Below are 15,315 nucleotides of genomic sequence, written 5' to 3' on the forward strand. Positions count from 1 at the left end.
AATCACCACATGAAAACGTAGAAAGTCTACCAAGCGGACAGCAACTGCGACAAGAACGCTTATAGAACCAAGCGACTTTCTGGAAAATTTGAAATTGCACTCCATCATGCAAGCACATGGACTATATGAACCCTCTAAATAAATATTGTACTTATATACATGTATAAATGGCACACCCACCTTTATTTTAATAAGAATACTCTGGCCAGTTGACTGCATTTTGGAATGTTGGATGTTCTGTCGACGATGCCTGTGAGTCTGAGGCAGATTAAAATATGGCCCAAGGCTGAAAAAACGTATCAGTACCACAGGGTGCTCTACACTTCCATCAGTCCTCGGGAAACCACAGCACACACGGCTTCACAGTTTAGCTCAAGGAAGCCAGTGGTTTCCACAGATGAACACTCTTCCCAAGCAATGCCAGCGCACAGCACTGCACCATGCACCCGTCAGTCCATGTGAAACCAGCACCTAGCTCAGCCACGCAGTTAATTATTGGCAAGACACTGTCCCCCATTCTACTCATGGGCAGCCATTCCCTAGTTCTGCACCACAGTCTATCTGTGGAAAGCTACACTGCCTCTTACTGAGTTGATTACTTGTACTGCTATCTATCCTTTAGGCCCTGGGTGTGCTGATGTTTAAGCACACAGCACTGGTAAACTGGCTGAAGTGCTAAGATTGTATGGTTAAGGCTTGAACAAAAACCTGGACTTCAGTTATCCCGTCCCACGAGGTTTTCATTGGTACACTTACTTCCCTCTCCCAGCTACTTTTTGTAGCTCATTACTTGCTACATTTATTTTGATTAGGCTTAATTTCTCTCCAAACATCTATTTTCATGAGCTATACTCCAAATTCCTATGTTACTCTTGATACAACAAGAGGCACCTGATTGTCTAAAGGCAACCAGGAAGCCTCAGAAGGCTGCAGTAGTATTTAGAAAAGGGGAAACTGAATGACAAAATGACCACATGGCTCCCAAGCCCCAGTGTCCTCAAAGGATATATTCATTGTATTGTAGGAGGCTCCATCCATCAGCCCGTGCATGTCCGTGCATTCCGTCTTCAGTTGCGTAAGACCATAGCTTTCCAATGAGTTGGACCTGAAGGGCAGCTCATAGGGCTGGTGGCTCATGTGATATGAGTTTGTTCCTGATCTTAGGGGAACTGTCTCCCAAGGTAAATCCACTGATCCTGGAGAGGACCTATCTGATGACGTGGATTGGACCCTAGGTGAGCTGCTGAGCTGCCCTGCTTGGTTGAATCCAAGTAAGTGGCTGAGAATATGGGTTTCCTGCACCTGTGGAGCCATAGTCAATGGATATGACAGAGAGATTTGAGGGTACTTGTAAGGTCTCCTAGCCAATTTTGGGCTCCTGGGAGGTGATGGACTGTTTAAGCTTTTGTTCATGACAAGGGACAAAGCTTCACTCTGGGTTCCTGTTGGGGAGCCGACACCATTTTTGTTACAAGAGCTATTGGAATTCTTTCTGCTGGGATTTCCCCCAAGGAACACTTCTCTGGGAAGTGAAGAGGCAATATCACTCTCAGCAGGGATTGGTGCATCTGGAGTGCTGCGCTTCAGGGCCACTTGCCCCAATGGTGAAGGAAACTCCTTAAACACAGCGTCCACTGTCTGCGTGATTGCACTTGATAGTTCTTGTTTCAATATCTGGGAAAGTTTTTTCACATTGCGCAAAGATTCTCCCTCCAAGACATGTATCTCTGACACAGGGCTCCATACAAGATCTTGATAATCATCAAAAAAAGGGTGTTTGTCCCTATGATTCAGGGATGCTTCCTTTAGAGTCATCTGCCTAGTTATTTCTGTCCTTTGCTGACTCGGATCAGAATCGCTAAGTTCATGGACTTGTACGAATTTCTTCTGCAGTTGCCTGAGCTGCCTCTGTAAAGCCCGTAGTTGCTTCTTTAGCTGTTGGCATTCCTCTTCTTTACTACTTCCCCAGGAAGGCCTGGTTGATTCTATGAGGAGGTGGCTTATTGGTGATGCAAGCCTGTGTTTTCGCTTGCTCTCCACATGATTTTCTTCTTCCTTCATCACTGGCTGTTCCCGTTCCTCCATTCTCTCCATGCCAAGGCTCATGTTGCCTGGAGCAAAACTCATCCCTCTGATGATGCTTTCCACCCGGGCCCTCTTGGCCTGCAAGTGCTGGCTGAAGAGCTGTCCAGCTTCATACCCATAGGGTGTCGGCCTATGGGGTGAGGGAGAGTGTGAGCCTCCTTCCTTTGATGAAATGCTACTTTCTCCATCCTCCTGGATGCACTCTGCAGAGGAGCATCTCCCCTGAGCTCTGGATGAAAGTGAGATGTTTCGGTCCATTCCTGTTTTCACTAAGCTCTTCCTCAGCATGTTAGATATGATAGATTCATGGTGCAATTGGTCTTTGTATCTGTGTCTGTGAATATGTGCATTATCCTCCCTAAAAAAGCCAGAGCTGGAACATTCCGCAGTTTCAGTGTTACAGAGGCCATGGATCATAGCTCAAAGCTGTCGGGTCTGGGATCGGAGATCAGATGAGATCACTTGCGTAGTGATGGTAAACAGGTCCCAAATGTCTTGCGATCTGTTTCTGAAAAAAATAGAAAATAAAATTAGAAAAAGTTACTATCTGATAGCACACACAGACGTATTCTATTTCCTAACTTTTAGGACTTGCACCATCTTCTGGTAAGACTAGAAACTATGCTTTAGCCATTCCAGATCCCGTGACTCCTGGTAGTGTCTAATAATGCACTCTTTCTTTTTTGACATAATTTGCCCAACTTACTGCCTTCTTTAGCATACATGTTAAGCTATCCGTATTCTGTAACAAGGTGTTGAGAGCTGTAATCAAAAACAATGTTCTCTCAAGACTTAGTCTTACAAGGGGTAGTAGGATTTGCTATTGCGGAAAATTGGAAAATATTAGTTGTTCTGCATTCAATGCTCCCGTTATAAAATAAAACTGTCAGAGGTACCCTCTGAGGTGTGCTTAGATGAATTTCCTAACCCTGGCTTTGTCAATTTTGGATGGCCCTGTAGTTCCTGATTGTTGTGACCTTCTATAATGGAGATGTATCACCTACGCTTAGATTCATTCTCCACCTGTTTCCAGAACCAAGAACTGATTATTCCTGTTCAATATGTTTGGGATTCTACATTCTACCGTAATTTAATTACCTGTTTGGTTCCTTCAACTTTTTTCAAACCATTCATGTCCTGAGGAAGAAACCCCCATTTTGGCAACAGGGGTCGAAACGCAGTTGAAATTATAATAACAGACTGTTAGCAAAAAATCTTTCTGAATAACTTTGTATTGAATATTTGTTTTTTATTTTGTTTTTTGTTGTTGCTGTTTTTCACTCGTTCATCACCTTACACTGATAACTGCATTGTTGCACTTGGTTTCATTTTGTCACCTTTATACTGCATATAATATTGAACCGAGACACATCAGCATACATCATGGGACCTTAGTTTTGCAACAGGTTTTTGTATAACAAAAGCATTGGTTGCTTTGGAACCGGTGTTTGACATTTTTCCACATAATGTCATCGTAATACCTTTTGTGAAAAAACGAGTCATGAAGGAACATTATTTTTGACTTACAACTTAAATACATACATGGAAAGTGATCAAGAACTACAGATGTGGGCACAAACAGAGTTGGTAGTGGTTGGATACTGTATTTAAAGGATCGGGTGTAGTTGTAGAGTTGTGTTGCAATGGTGTTAGTGCTAATGCTGAAGTGGTATTGCTGTACTATTATGGTAATGTTGTGGCTGTGTTATATTACTGTTTTATTGGTATAGTGTTGTAGTGTTGCCAATATAATGTTAGAAAATGGTTGTAGTGTTTTAGTGATGTTCTGATGCAGCCTCATATCTGTAGCATTCTCGGTTTTGTGCTCATTGAAATGTGGTCTAGTAGTGTTGGTGTAATAGTGATAATGTTGTAGTACCAGTGCTTTAGCATTATTGTTTTAGTGTAATTCTTGAGTTGTGGTTGCGGTGCTGTAGTTGTCATCTTGCATTTGTAGAGTTGTAACCTTCTAGGTTGTACTGCTGCTGTGATTGTATTATTGTAGTTTCAGTGGGGCATAGTTCTGTTTTTTAAAATATGTTTTTATTGGGATTTTCTGTGATACAACAAACAGGAAATAGAAACAAGCATTGGCATAGCCAATAGGTCTCGTCGTTGGGACCTTACAAGTATTTAGTTATTCAGCACAATATCCTTGGTGCAACAACATCAACTGCTGCATAGCTAAACACTTACAAGGTCCCAAAGGCGAGACCTATTGGCTATGCCAATGCTTGTTTGCATTGTAAAGGTGCAGGGCACCATTTACTGGCATTCGTGAGTTCCACAGACAGAAGGGTGTGAGGGAGCAGTGCAGATATAGAGAGGATCACAATTCACTAAAATACATAAGGGGCAACATCAAGGAGTGTGCGGGGGCACACAGCACAGTTTAAGATTGTTGCAGGTAACTGTTCACTAGGGGCTTCACAGTAGAAAGGGTGCAAGGGCATGTGCCTAAATTCACCTTGGCGCAGGGCACAGTTTACTAAAATGTACGACTTTCCACTATCAGACGAGTGTGGGGCACTGTGCACAGCTTGAAAGGGATGTAGGCACTTCTCACCATCAAGGCATCGGCTTCCACACTCAAAAAGGTACAGGGGGAAGTGGGCATAATCCCAGTGGTGCAGGCCGCTGTTCAGTAAGTGCCCGAGTTTCCACAGCCAAAAGGGTGCCAGGACACAACACACAGACGGCATTTCTTTAGGATTGCTGTTTGGAACGGGGCTGGTTCACAAATGCACTACTTAACTTGAATAGAACAAACTTAATGGGGATTTTTAACAGTACCACCCCGTAAGAACTAATCAGACATCATCCCCAAAGAATGGCACCTGTCCTCATTTTTGGATGCAGTCTCTGCCTTATCTCCCTTCTGACAAAACATTCACCATTGTGTCTTAACTTTCTTACATTTTTTTGTATTTCAAATGATATTGCAAACATGTCACACAAAAAATCACAACTGGACTCAAAACTTTCTTCTACACTGTTTTTGAAGTGGCAATTGCACTGTGCTTATCAGTGTCTGGTACAGTGCAGTCAGCATAATGGATTTCCTTCCCTCCTGGCAACTTGCTTGCTCACCACCACATCCTCCACTGTAGCAGTACGTTTCTTTTTCTATGCAACATTATTTTTTATTGGCTACGCAGTCCATTTCCCATACTTTTTCCCACATAACTTCCTTTGAAAAATGACACAAGTTTGGCAGAGCGCAGAAAAGGTACAGGATATTATGAGAATAGTTTGTGCACACTTTCTCGCAATTCAAACATTATTTGTATCCTACTGGCGGGCAGTGTGGGAAACTCACAGTGGCAAAAAGAATTCCAGCTATCAGTGATCTAAATGAGGCCCTTCCACTGGCGCCAAACGGCCATCATAAAATCATCCACACAGTTAGAAAGATGTTCAATTTGCAAAGCTCTAACAAACAAGGGAGGGCGAGGGTGAGACAGGCAAGGGAGCGAGAGTAGAGCAATATCAACAAGCGCGCGTGGCCACGCTAATTGAAAACAGATGGCCCCTGCGCGCCACTGCTCGCTCCCGCAAGGTGGATGTCACCACAAGCACGAGTGCTTGAAAAGGGCAGACCGATTTCTAAAGGTCATCTCCTAGAGCAGCGCTGCTCTAGGCTTGACCTAAAAACTGAGTGCAGGCCTTTGCCAACAGTTTTCTTGTAGCGGAGAATGATTGACAACATGTAAATATTCCATTATAGCCCTCATCACACTGTAGGGCAGGGAGAACCTTCTTTCACTTTTCAGATTGAATCCATTGGTTCTCATTGTTATCAAGAAATCTGCACACAAATCTCCAGCATTCCGAAAGGGCGTCCTGCTTAGGCTCTGTGCAGACCCTTGACATTCAAATCTTCCACAGCAAGCGACCACCCTTTCGTGTCTCTACACTCAAGGTAAAATATGCCCCCGAACCACCACCACCACCCGTCTGCACTCAGTGTATGCCGCTTCACTGATTCGGTTTGGCCACTAGTGATCCCAGAGCTGCCATATGGTATTATATGTGGGGGGTTTCTTTTGTTGGGCACAGGCGTAATACTAATAGACATTGTTTAACATCTAACTGTGTCATAATTGCTACCACCCTTTGTAGTCGGGTAACCTCCTAGACCTGGGAATATTGGCAGCTATGACAGGCTTTAATACATCAGCCGATATAGGTTTTTCTGCATCTGTTCACTTGATTTTCAATGTGCTGATTTGACCTATGGTCCCCCTGGCAATGCTCAAGATACAGTGTAGTATCTTATTAGCCCGAGACCTCCAACTCATCTTGTCTTTCACCATCATCTCTTTTACTTACAGCTTAGTCGGCACAGTATATCGGGCAGACTGGAAGTTTACCATAGCACATTTCATCTCCTCAGGCAATACTTCCCAGAGATCTCGTAATTAACTTAGCCATAGCCGTTTCATCAGCACCAGCTGTCCTTGAGATGTTGCTCTACTCCTCTTTGCCTGCCCTTCTAGTGTCCTGTGTTACTTGTGTTTCAGACACTTCAGAATTTAGCACTGTTGGTCACTGATGTTTGTATTCTTCAGGTGATTGCAATTTACTATCCATTCCTCCCTTTGTAGTGTTTCCTACATTCTTCCTTTCAGTTGTAATGTTAAGACTGCTCATGAATGGCTATCTCACCAACCATTCTGGATTTTCTCACAACACCGCAATCAGGAGGTCCAACTCAATGGCTGCCAGTTCAAAATGTACAAGATGATGAAATGTGCAGGATCTGGGTGTCTCTCCATCCCACTTACATCATTAACGTGATGTCTTCCACCAGCATTTAGTTTGTTCCAGTGTCTGTTTTTTATTATTTATCCGCTACGTCTGGGATGGACCTTTTCCTTCCAGCTGCTTCCACTTATATTCTCAGTGGCAACATGGATGGCAATTAGGAGTTGCCAGGGGTCGCAACTGCAACTCCTTAACCACCTGTTGAGACATCTGCCACCTTGCTTGCGACCCCTGACTGTTTGTCAGCCTTGGCAAGCACTCTGGTGGCATAAATCAGCCGCAGTGTAAGCAGCGCTTAATTGCACTGCTGTGCTGAAGCTCTGTCTGTAGAGGCATCATAATGGCCTGCAAGCTGGGCTTGGGTGGGGGAAAGGACTTATTTCACTCGTTGCTATGGTAACCCCAGGCCGGGCAGGCCTTGAATTGATACAGTACATGTGTGTAAGTACAAGTGTGGACCTGCTCAACCTTACCCTAGAGTATGCGTACCACTGTGTTTGGGACTGCCAGCCGGGGTCCCAGTGCCATCACGCTACCAATGATGGCAGCCCTGGCAAAAATTATTGGCCAGCCCCTGTGCGGCAGTAAAAGCCGCACTAACGTGGCACAGCCTTGTGGTCGGACTTGTGCTTGCTGCGTGGGTGATGGGTGTCAAGACTCTAGAGTGAATAACTAGAATAAATGCAAGTTTGGGACCAGGCCTTGAGTGACTTACTTCAATTAATTCACTATCTGACTGAGTTGAACTGTTGGACCTCGGGAGGGCCGCGGACAAGGTGAGGTCTTGTGAGAGTGAGATTGACTAAGTCATCACATCGAATCTCCCATTCTCCTAGTGCTGATGCCGATAGTGGTGTCTCCAGTGAGCTGCAGGCCTTGGGCAAACCTCTTACAGAAGAAACAAGTAAAGTAAGATAAGATTATCTGTTTTTGGAGTAAACACAAGATATTTGAATGCCCAGCTGCAAAACTTCAGAAATGATTGTTAAAGAGCACACATTTCAGGTTAAACCTTTTTAGTGGTATAGCCATTGTTTAGGTAACGTGAATAACACATTTATTGCATTATTTTATATCAAACATTGCATCTGTGTAGCCACAGCATGCGCACGCCGGTCAATGCTGGTGGACTGGCCAATAAGACATGGTCTGTTTTGAACACCACCAACACCAGAATGGCCGTATTGGGCATAGGGCGGCAGGTGGGAGTTTCCCTGGGAGGTTGAAAGGGTGGGAGCAGGTTTTGTAGCAGTTTTAAAAGCACTGCAAAATTCCTTGTATATTCAGCAGTTTTTGGACAACAACAAAAGTATCAAGTTAACTCTAGTGATTTATTAATGTACCTGCTGGAGAGATGGGCGATTTGTGTAGTGTCAGTTTTCATATATCTCAGGTAGCACAGAGGGTTAATACGCATGCTGAAGTGAACGTGTACCATGCATATCAAAGAACAATATTTTATGCAGATGGCTCAGTGGATTAAAGCTTATGTCCAGTGGAGGCAGCTCAGGGTCTGAAGTGGTGGTGGGGGAAAACAAAAATAAGCCCAGACACCAAAAAATAAAAATATTTACATATCAGCTGCGGCGTTGCTCTTCTCCAGATCCTTTTCTCCAGTGCCTGCTGGTGCACACTTTGCAGGCTCCCAGATGCCAATCCCAGGGTTTCTATTATGCTGGGAATAGTATTAGCTGGAGTGGTCTGAATGGCCTGCTTTGCGGCTCAGACAATGCCTGTGAGCCTGTGGCTTTTCTCCACCCGGCTGTACAACACAGCTGGGTGGAGAAATGCTAAGTGCGCATCACCTCTCCTCCCCACTGTTGTCAAGCATTGCATGGCCCTGCCCCGTGGCCTCGCTGTCAACCCTCAGGTGAAAAGAACAAGCATTTGCAATGCAATAGGTCTCGCTTTTTAGAAACTTTGACCTATTGGTATTGTAAATAAAAAATGCCTTTTATTATTGCATGTTTTTTTAAACACATAAATAAAAAGGCATTGTCATTTACAATGCCAATCGCTAAAAATCTCGCCATTGCGAGATCTATTGCATTGCAAATGCTTGTTTTAATTAATCATAACATATAAGAAGCTGTTTGAATCTGCCCATTAGGTGGTGCCAGTTCTCAATGTTTGAGGACGGGGATGCCATTAAAAGTAACTAGACTAAAAATGCACCACAACCAGGCTCTCGAGCGTTTTCCCACGTTTCAAACATGTATTGACAAAAGCTAATCGTTAAATTCTGTCTAGAGTATGCATGCACGTATCCACACACATTGACACAGATGAATACATTAAAATATTAATGTGGCATGTAAGCGGGCAGCGTGTGGCACCCGTGTTGACAAAGAAAGCAGGCGCGGTGGGCTGTGACTTGAGAGAGCAAGAATATTGAGTGAGCGTCTGCCTCTGTTGAAGTTAAAAAATGGTGTGCGCAGCCCGAAGCTTCCAACACAAGGGGGAGAATCAATAAAATAGGCAGACCCAGCCAGGATGCAGGTTTGGGGGAAGATGCAAATTCTTCCGTAGTTGATGGAGGGCCCGATTCACAAAGGTAAACTGACACGAAAGTCTAATTTTACGGCTTTGGTATTCACAAAGGGCATTTTACTAGTAGTAAAGTAAGACTTTTGTCTCAGATAATCTTAAATTTTGGTCTTAAGTTTAACTGAGACCAAAAAGTTAAACTTAAGACCAAAATGTAAGTTTAACTGAGACAAAAGTCTAACTTTACTACTAGTAAATAACCTTTGTGAATACCGAAAGTCATAAAGTTAGACTCGTCTCAGTTTACCTTTGTGAATCGGCCCCAGAGAGTTTATCGTGATGCCCGCCGTACCAAGTAGCTGCGGCGCCAGCATGGCTGTGAGGCAGCCTCTGCTGCCCTGGAGGAGAGCGGTGCACTAGTGTGTATTTTGAGGACTCCTCCTCGAGCTGTGGTGAGGGACTGGACCCATCCCCTGCTTACGCAAACAAGAATACAGAGTAGGGTGGGGAGTGCTATTAATGCGAAGCGGGAAAGGGGAGGAAAAGAGCTTGAATGAGCACGCTGAGGTGTGCAAAACAAAAAAAAAGTTGGCACCTCTTTATGCCTGGGTGATACACCACGCATAATATGAAAGTCAGCAGAGAGTTGAAAAGAGACCCCATTGCAGGAAAGCATGTCATGGCTGAAATAGCAGAAACTTTTAAAGAAAATAATGCTTACAGACTAAGGAAGAAGTACTGTATAACAGCCGATGTAAACGGGCCAGTCCTCATGGGAGGTTAAAAATAAGGACAAGGCTGTACTAAGAAGGGACTAACGATAATAAAAAGTCAGAGGTCTTCAATCTCAGCAGAGGTACCCGACAGGGATGCCCTCTCTCCCCTCTCCTGTTTGCTTTGGCCCTAGAGCCCTTGGCATCCTGGGTGCGGAGATATCCGGTGATAAAAGGAATAAGGTGGGCGGACACGTGGGAGGACCGAATATCGTTGTATGCAGACGATAGACTGTTATTTATACGTTCCTCAAAAGCCTCCCTCACAGCGGTATTAGACATTTTTGCCATTTTCGGCAGGTACTCCGGATACTCGATCAACTGGGCTAAATCCATACTATATGTCCTTTGTGGACCACTTACTGGATTACCCAAGAACTGCCCGTTATAGGTTACCACGCAGGGCTTCAAATACCTTGGTATTTATATCACAGCCGACCCTGCGAGTAGATATGCTAAAAACCTGCTCACACCCCAACGGCGACTTAAGAGTGATTCGGAACGCTGGAAGGCGCTCCCGCTCTCTTTGTTAGACAGAGCGTCCTTATTTAAAAGGATGTCCCTACCCCGGTTTCTCTACATTTTGCAGAATTCACTAGATCTCGTCCCCGCGAACTATTTTAAAGAAATTGAAAGCCTATTACAGGGCTTGCTCTGGAGCGGGAAACCTCACATAGCACTGTCCAAATTAAATCTTACCTGGTACGACGAAGGTATCGGCCTTCCTGAACCCAAAAAATATTATTGGGCAGCGCACTTGGCAGCCATTAACCACGGCACATACAGGCAAGCGGATAATCCGGGCTACTACCAGGGGGGAACTATAACAGGGCGCTTTACTCCGGCGCAGGAAGGCACCAACTGACCGGACTCACAAAACACTCGGTGCAAATATGGATAGCAGCTACTAGAAGCTAGGGATGGGAACGTAAGGTAACTCTGGCCACTCCACTGTGGGATACGGAATTACTTGGGAATCTTTGGTCAACTAGAGTGTAGTGTAGTTCCTATATTCCCAATAGGCTCTGCGCATTGGAATAACATAAACGGCAGTTTAGACGTAGGACTGAGGTCATCTAGGTCTCTGCTGATTATGTTAGACTTAATTAGGTTTGCCAGCTAGCTCAGAGGTCACTAGAAACTTTCTCGAATGTTCAGGAAGGAGTTAACTTTCCTGATTAGACAAGAAGGGATTAGTTTCTGACAACCACATAAACATGACAACTTTGCTCCCTCAGAATAAAGAGTATATCTCCAGAGTCGTGTGAAAACAATAGACAGCTATTTCACTCAGTCAATCGTGCATGCTTAATTTCACCAGGAGTGCAGAGAAATAGAGAGACGGGCGTTTTCAATAAAAGTTGTTATTTATTGAGCAGTCTTCTTTCTCATGCAAGAGAAGTGAATTGCCACAATTGCAATACTTATCATGAAGTAAAGTGCGTGCAGTAAAAGTAGTATTATGAAATAATACTGTAAAAGCATTGATATGGTTTCTTAGCCATATGATACTTTAAAACGGATAAAATATATACATACATAAAAACATTGACTAACGTACTCAACTGGTGCTTCTAATATACGCCTACCCCGGTGTACCTGACCTAAGCCTAATACGTGGGAAGGAGTAAGTATGTTGCAGTTTAAGTTAAGTTGGTTTTTTGCCAAGAATCTGAATCAAGAATTCTCTTAAGGTTTTGATCAGCTCCGTACCTTGGTTTATAGAATGAAGGAGGTCTTGTATCTCTCTCTCAGGACTCGATTTCCCAGCAACCCGCAAGGGTGACTGGAAACACTGGAGCTGGATTTCTCGGCAGGAGAAAAGACAGCGTCTCTCTCAGTGCGTCAAATGGGAGGGTCGGCTTCCTTCAGCACTCGCATCAGCTGGGCGTCGGGCAAGTAGATAGCCGCTCTGCTCCAAACCACTGTGTGTTTGCTTAAGGCAACGTCAGTATATTTATACCTGAAAGGTGCCGAGTTTGACGTAAGGTTGGACATAAGACGTCACTAAGAACTAACAGTTCTTTCTGGACTCCAGGAGTTCTTGTGCAAATCAAAACAAAAGCAGGGGGAATTCCCGGGCTGCTGGAGGCTTGGTTTGTTTAGATATCGCGTTGTACTTTCTAGGAGTCTATGGGAGTAGCCTTGCCGTATTTGGACTGCATTGGCTATGTCTAAATATGGACATGATTCTTCTGCCTTTATAAGGGTATGTTTTGTTATAACCACATAAGGGCATGAATCGGGGATATCTAATTAGGGTCCTAGATAGATTCACAACACCCACTCCACGTATTAATGTCCATCATTACTAAATACTAAGCAATACTAAACATATAACGATGCATGTGTTTTCCAACCCACCCCAAAATACATAAGTTGCATTTGAAATGGTATATAGTATATACACGAAAATGAGTATTATACTGTACGTCTTTCAAGCAGTGGTATCATTCAGATAATTCTTGCGAAAATTACATTTATGAAATGGCTCTTAATACAGAAGAGAAGATCGAGACCATTTCATCACATATTTTATACAATACTGTACATGTGCTAGAGGTTAAGTCAAAATATTGTCTCTGGTGTCTCTAAGAGTAGAAGCTCTGTTCTCTAAGAATAGTTCTACTTTAAGCAGAGTACCATGTGCCAAAAAGAAAAAAAGGTAAATATTTTAGAAATGGAAAAAATCATTTCGTTGTCAGGGGAAAAAATAGTTCCAATTGTTTTCAGTAGTGTTGATTATCAAAAAACTGAAGGCCGAATTCAGAGTTCAGGGAACGCTGTGTGCTCGTTTGTTTTAAAAGTTATTCCCATTGTTAGGAGAGAACATCAGATCAGACAAGCTTGCGAAAAATTGGTCTACAACAGTAGGTGAAAGTTCGACCAAGTTCGAAAAAGCTGAAATTGTGCAAATGTGAGAATCATTGCTATCATCGATGCCTGGATCAGCAATGCTCACAGAAGGTTGTACCTGTGTGGTGCTGCTTTCATCTCGTACTTCACCGCCACCTAGTCGTAATGGTGAAGTCTCAACGAATGCCGTCATCAGAATAGGTAGCCCCTGGGGACAACACGTTGCATGAGCCGTTACCGAACCAAGCAAAGTATCGATATCCATAGGTAGTGCTGATGGTAGTGTAAGACAGACGTCCAACACGCATTCTTCTCCGCATAGCAGACATCGAAGCACAGGTAAGATGCAATCTTGCCAGATTGGTCTGAATGAAAGAAACCAGGTAGTACTCAGATCTCTTAGCCGGGCAAAGCCGAGGACTTTAGTGATCCGTTCTCTGTAACGTATGGCCAGCATAGTTTCTTCCATTGTAGCCTGAGTTTTGTCTGTTGCTTGGCTTGCCATATCGAAGCAGAAGGAACAAAAATAAAATTCCTGCTACGAGTCCCAAAAGAAGAGGCAGTCCGCCAAATACAGAATGCACAAAATTCGGGAAGATGCCCAGAACTGTTTCAAAGGGTGCTGACAGTCCCGAAAAAATTGTCTTAAATACATGTGCGATGCCACTGGTATCAGACATGTTTAAAATTTGACCTAACATTTCTATGAAATGTACGGGGCAATTTGTTGATAATAGGGTTTGTATCTCTGCCGCTGTCCTTGCAACTTGCAGATCATACGTCTCTTTGGACGAGGTTAAAGGCACAGTTGTCTGTAAAAGAATAGACTTCATTCTGCTTAAAGTATCAATTCGATTAGAAGAGATATTCAAAGAAGGCCACATTGCCGCCTCCATGTCTGGCTTGCCGTTTGGATACAATACTTGCATACGGGGGGTGCGTGGCTAGCGTCCGACCAAAATGGCCACAGCCTAAGAGAGCTCCGTGAACCTTAGAGCTTTCCCACGAAATCCGCCTAAATATCCTGCCCGCAAACAATAGTGCTGCAGCGGCTTTGCAACCGGAACATCCCCGCTGCTGGAAACGACTGCCGGCGTCGCGGTGCTCCCTACCCTGGCCGAGCTACACCGTGGTGAAGATTGCGGCCTACGGGCGCCACCGGAGCCAGGGACTGAAGTAGTGTGCAGGCCCGGAGGCCAGCGCGGCAAAAAGGGTGCAAAACGGCGGTGGTGGCTGCAGGGCCGGCGCGGCACATCGGGACCGCGGAAGACATTGGGCCCTGTGGAGGGAGTGCACCTGCCTCGGAAACAGAAGCAAGCGGGTCAGTAATTAAAGGCTGGAGCAGAGAGAGCGGGCTGTGGTGCTCCCCGGGGTCCAGGCACAGCTACGGTGGTGGGCGAAGGCCGGCACATAGTCCATCGACCCACAGGCGGCATAGGTAGTGAGACACACCTGACACCAATCCCTGCAGGCCCTCATCAACAAGGGGCGATCCGAGAGGCGCAGGACTACGTGGCCTCGCAGTCATTTGACCCGGACGTGCCTACAGACCTACTCCCACGCAGGCCCCGCACGAACATTGATGCCCGGGGGCCCAGCGGCAGTGGCCCGTGCAGAAGTGGTGAGGAAGACGACGATACCGAGTGGCAAACCGCTGCAGCTCAGCCCCAGGTAGACCACATCCGGATACCCCACGGCAGGCAACCATGAGTGGCAGGGGGCCACGAGTGCAGCAGACACCGCGACTGGAGAAATACGCATACAACAAGGACAGCGGGGCCCCGGGGAAAGTGACCGCGCCGCAACCACCCACCCAAGCGCCACGCAGCCCGGGAGGCGCCGGTGAAATCACCCTCAAAGATGTCATGGCGACACTACAGACGATGCAATCCTCCATGGGCACAATATCCACAGACATTTCATTTATGCGCGCTGACCTAGCCAAAGTATCGGACTGCCTGGGAGAAGTGGAGAAAACTGCGACCGGGCTCGCGGCGGACACGGCACTCAGAGTGCGCACACTGGAGCACGACAACACCATGCTGAAGGCTAAGCTGGACGAGCAGGAAGGTAGATCCCGACGCAATAACGTACGCCTGGTAGGCGTACCAGAGACGGCCGGGGGTCCGGCCCTTGACCTCTTCGTGGAGGACTTAGTACAGAATCAACTTCAGCCGAGAGGTCTCTCTAAGTATTTTTCGGTGGAACGAGCACATCGGGTCCCGGAAGGAAAACCGCGCCCAGGTGCTCCTCCGCGCCCGATCCTGGCGCTCATTTTTAACTTTCGAGACCGGGACGCAATATTGCAAGCCGCACGGATAGCCCCACCGATCAAAATTGACAACTC

General features: G+C 45.4%; 1 protein-coding gene across 1 annotated transcript in view; it reads right to left on the minus strand.

Annotated features, from left to right (window-relative positions):
* Positions 1-939: 939 nt before the first annotated feature.
* Positions 940-15,315, minus strand: part of LOC144783169 (prospero homeobox protein 1-like) — a 104,999-nt gene continuing 90,623 nt past the window's right edge. The window contains exon 2 of the mRNA XM_078662290.1: positions 940-2,593. Coding sequence (XP_078518416.1) covers positions 940-2,502 — 1,563 coding nt within the window. The 5' untranslated portion in view covers positions 2,503-2,593. The remainder of the gene's footprint in view (positions 2,594-15,315) is intronic.

This window comes from Lissotriton helveticus, chromosome 9, assembly GCF_964261635.1.
Source record: "Lissotriton helveticus chromosome 9, aLisHel1.1, whole genome shotgun sequence".
Classification (NCBI taxonomy): Eukaryota; Metazoa; Chordata; class Amphibia; order Caudata; family Salamandridae; genus Lissotriton; species Lissotriton helveticus.